General features: G+C 51.6%; 1 protein-coding gene across 1 annotated transcript; it reads right to left on the bottom strand.

Moving 5' to 3' along the window:
• Positions 1-563: 563 nt before the first annotated feature.
• DQ04_18621000 (ChaC-like protein) lies at positions 564-773 on the bottom strand (the record flags this gene model as incomplete). Its single annotated transcript, XM_009317728.1, has 1 exon — positions 564-773. The coding sequence occupies one exon, from the start codon at positions 771-773 to the stop codon at positions 564-566; it is 210 nt and encodes a 69-aa protein (XP_009316003.1).
• Between the last annotated feature and the right edge of the window lie 84 nt (positions 774-857).

Genomic DNA, 857 nt, shown 5'->3' with positions numbered 1-857 from the left:
AAAAAAAAAACGGCGACGAAAGGACTATAAAAGCAAAAACATAAGCAAGCAAACAAAAACAACTACAACAACGCACTTTCAACAACAGCACTATTTTTATTTTCGTTTTTATTTTTGTTTTTATGCTCTTAAAGATGTGTCGGCTTTTTCAACTGGTTGATGGAGTGACGAACACTATCCTGACGGTGTGCGTGGAGGATAGGCGCCGACGTGGACAAGCGGTTGCTGCTGCTGCTGCTCCACCACCTGAGAATCCCATACCCCTTCGCGTGCCGTTGCTATTCATTAGGGTGCCGAACGTCAAGACGGGACGTTCAAGCAAACGTAAAGGCGTATAAATGCAGATATATATATATATATATNTCAAGACGGGACGTTCAAGCAAACGTAAAGGCGTATAAATGCAGATATATATATATATATATATGTATATAAGGCTCATAAACGTGTCTGTGGAAAAAAAAATGCAAACTAATAACACTCTTCTCACTCCACACGCACACACACACAGCGTTCTCCTCCGCCGCCTCCTCCCCGCCGATTTCCACCTCCCTCTCACCCACTCACGCAGCCTGGCTCTGCATCAGTGCATGTGCTGCTGCCTCGACGGCGAAGACGTGTGGGTCGGCCGCCTGCAGCGCGCGCAGTGCAGCGGCAAGATTGAAGAGGTACTCCGAGTTGGGCCCGCTCTCGCCGGCGCTGGCGAGGATCTGCGCCGCGATGGCTTCCTCCGTCGCAGCGCCGAGGTACTCGCTGTTGTCTTCCGTCGCCATGTAGCACAGGCAGCGTGTGCCCGGCGGCAGCGCAAGTGGCTGGCGCGTGTGCAGGTCGAGCGGCACCACCTCCACACGCGTGTA

Source organism: Trypanosoma grayi (assembly GCF_000691245.1).
Source record: "Trypanosoma grayi strain ANR4 Tgr_1862_V1, whole genome shotgun sequence".
NCBI lineage: Eukaryota > Euglenozoa > Kinetoplastea > Trypanosomatida > Trypanosomatidae > Trypanosoma > Trypanosoma grayi.
Note: the sequence above shows the minus strand (reverse complement) of the source record. Positions and strands in the feature narration are given on the sequence as shown.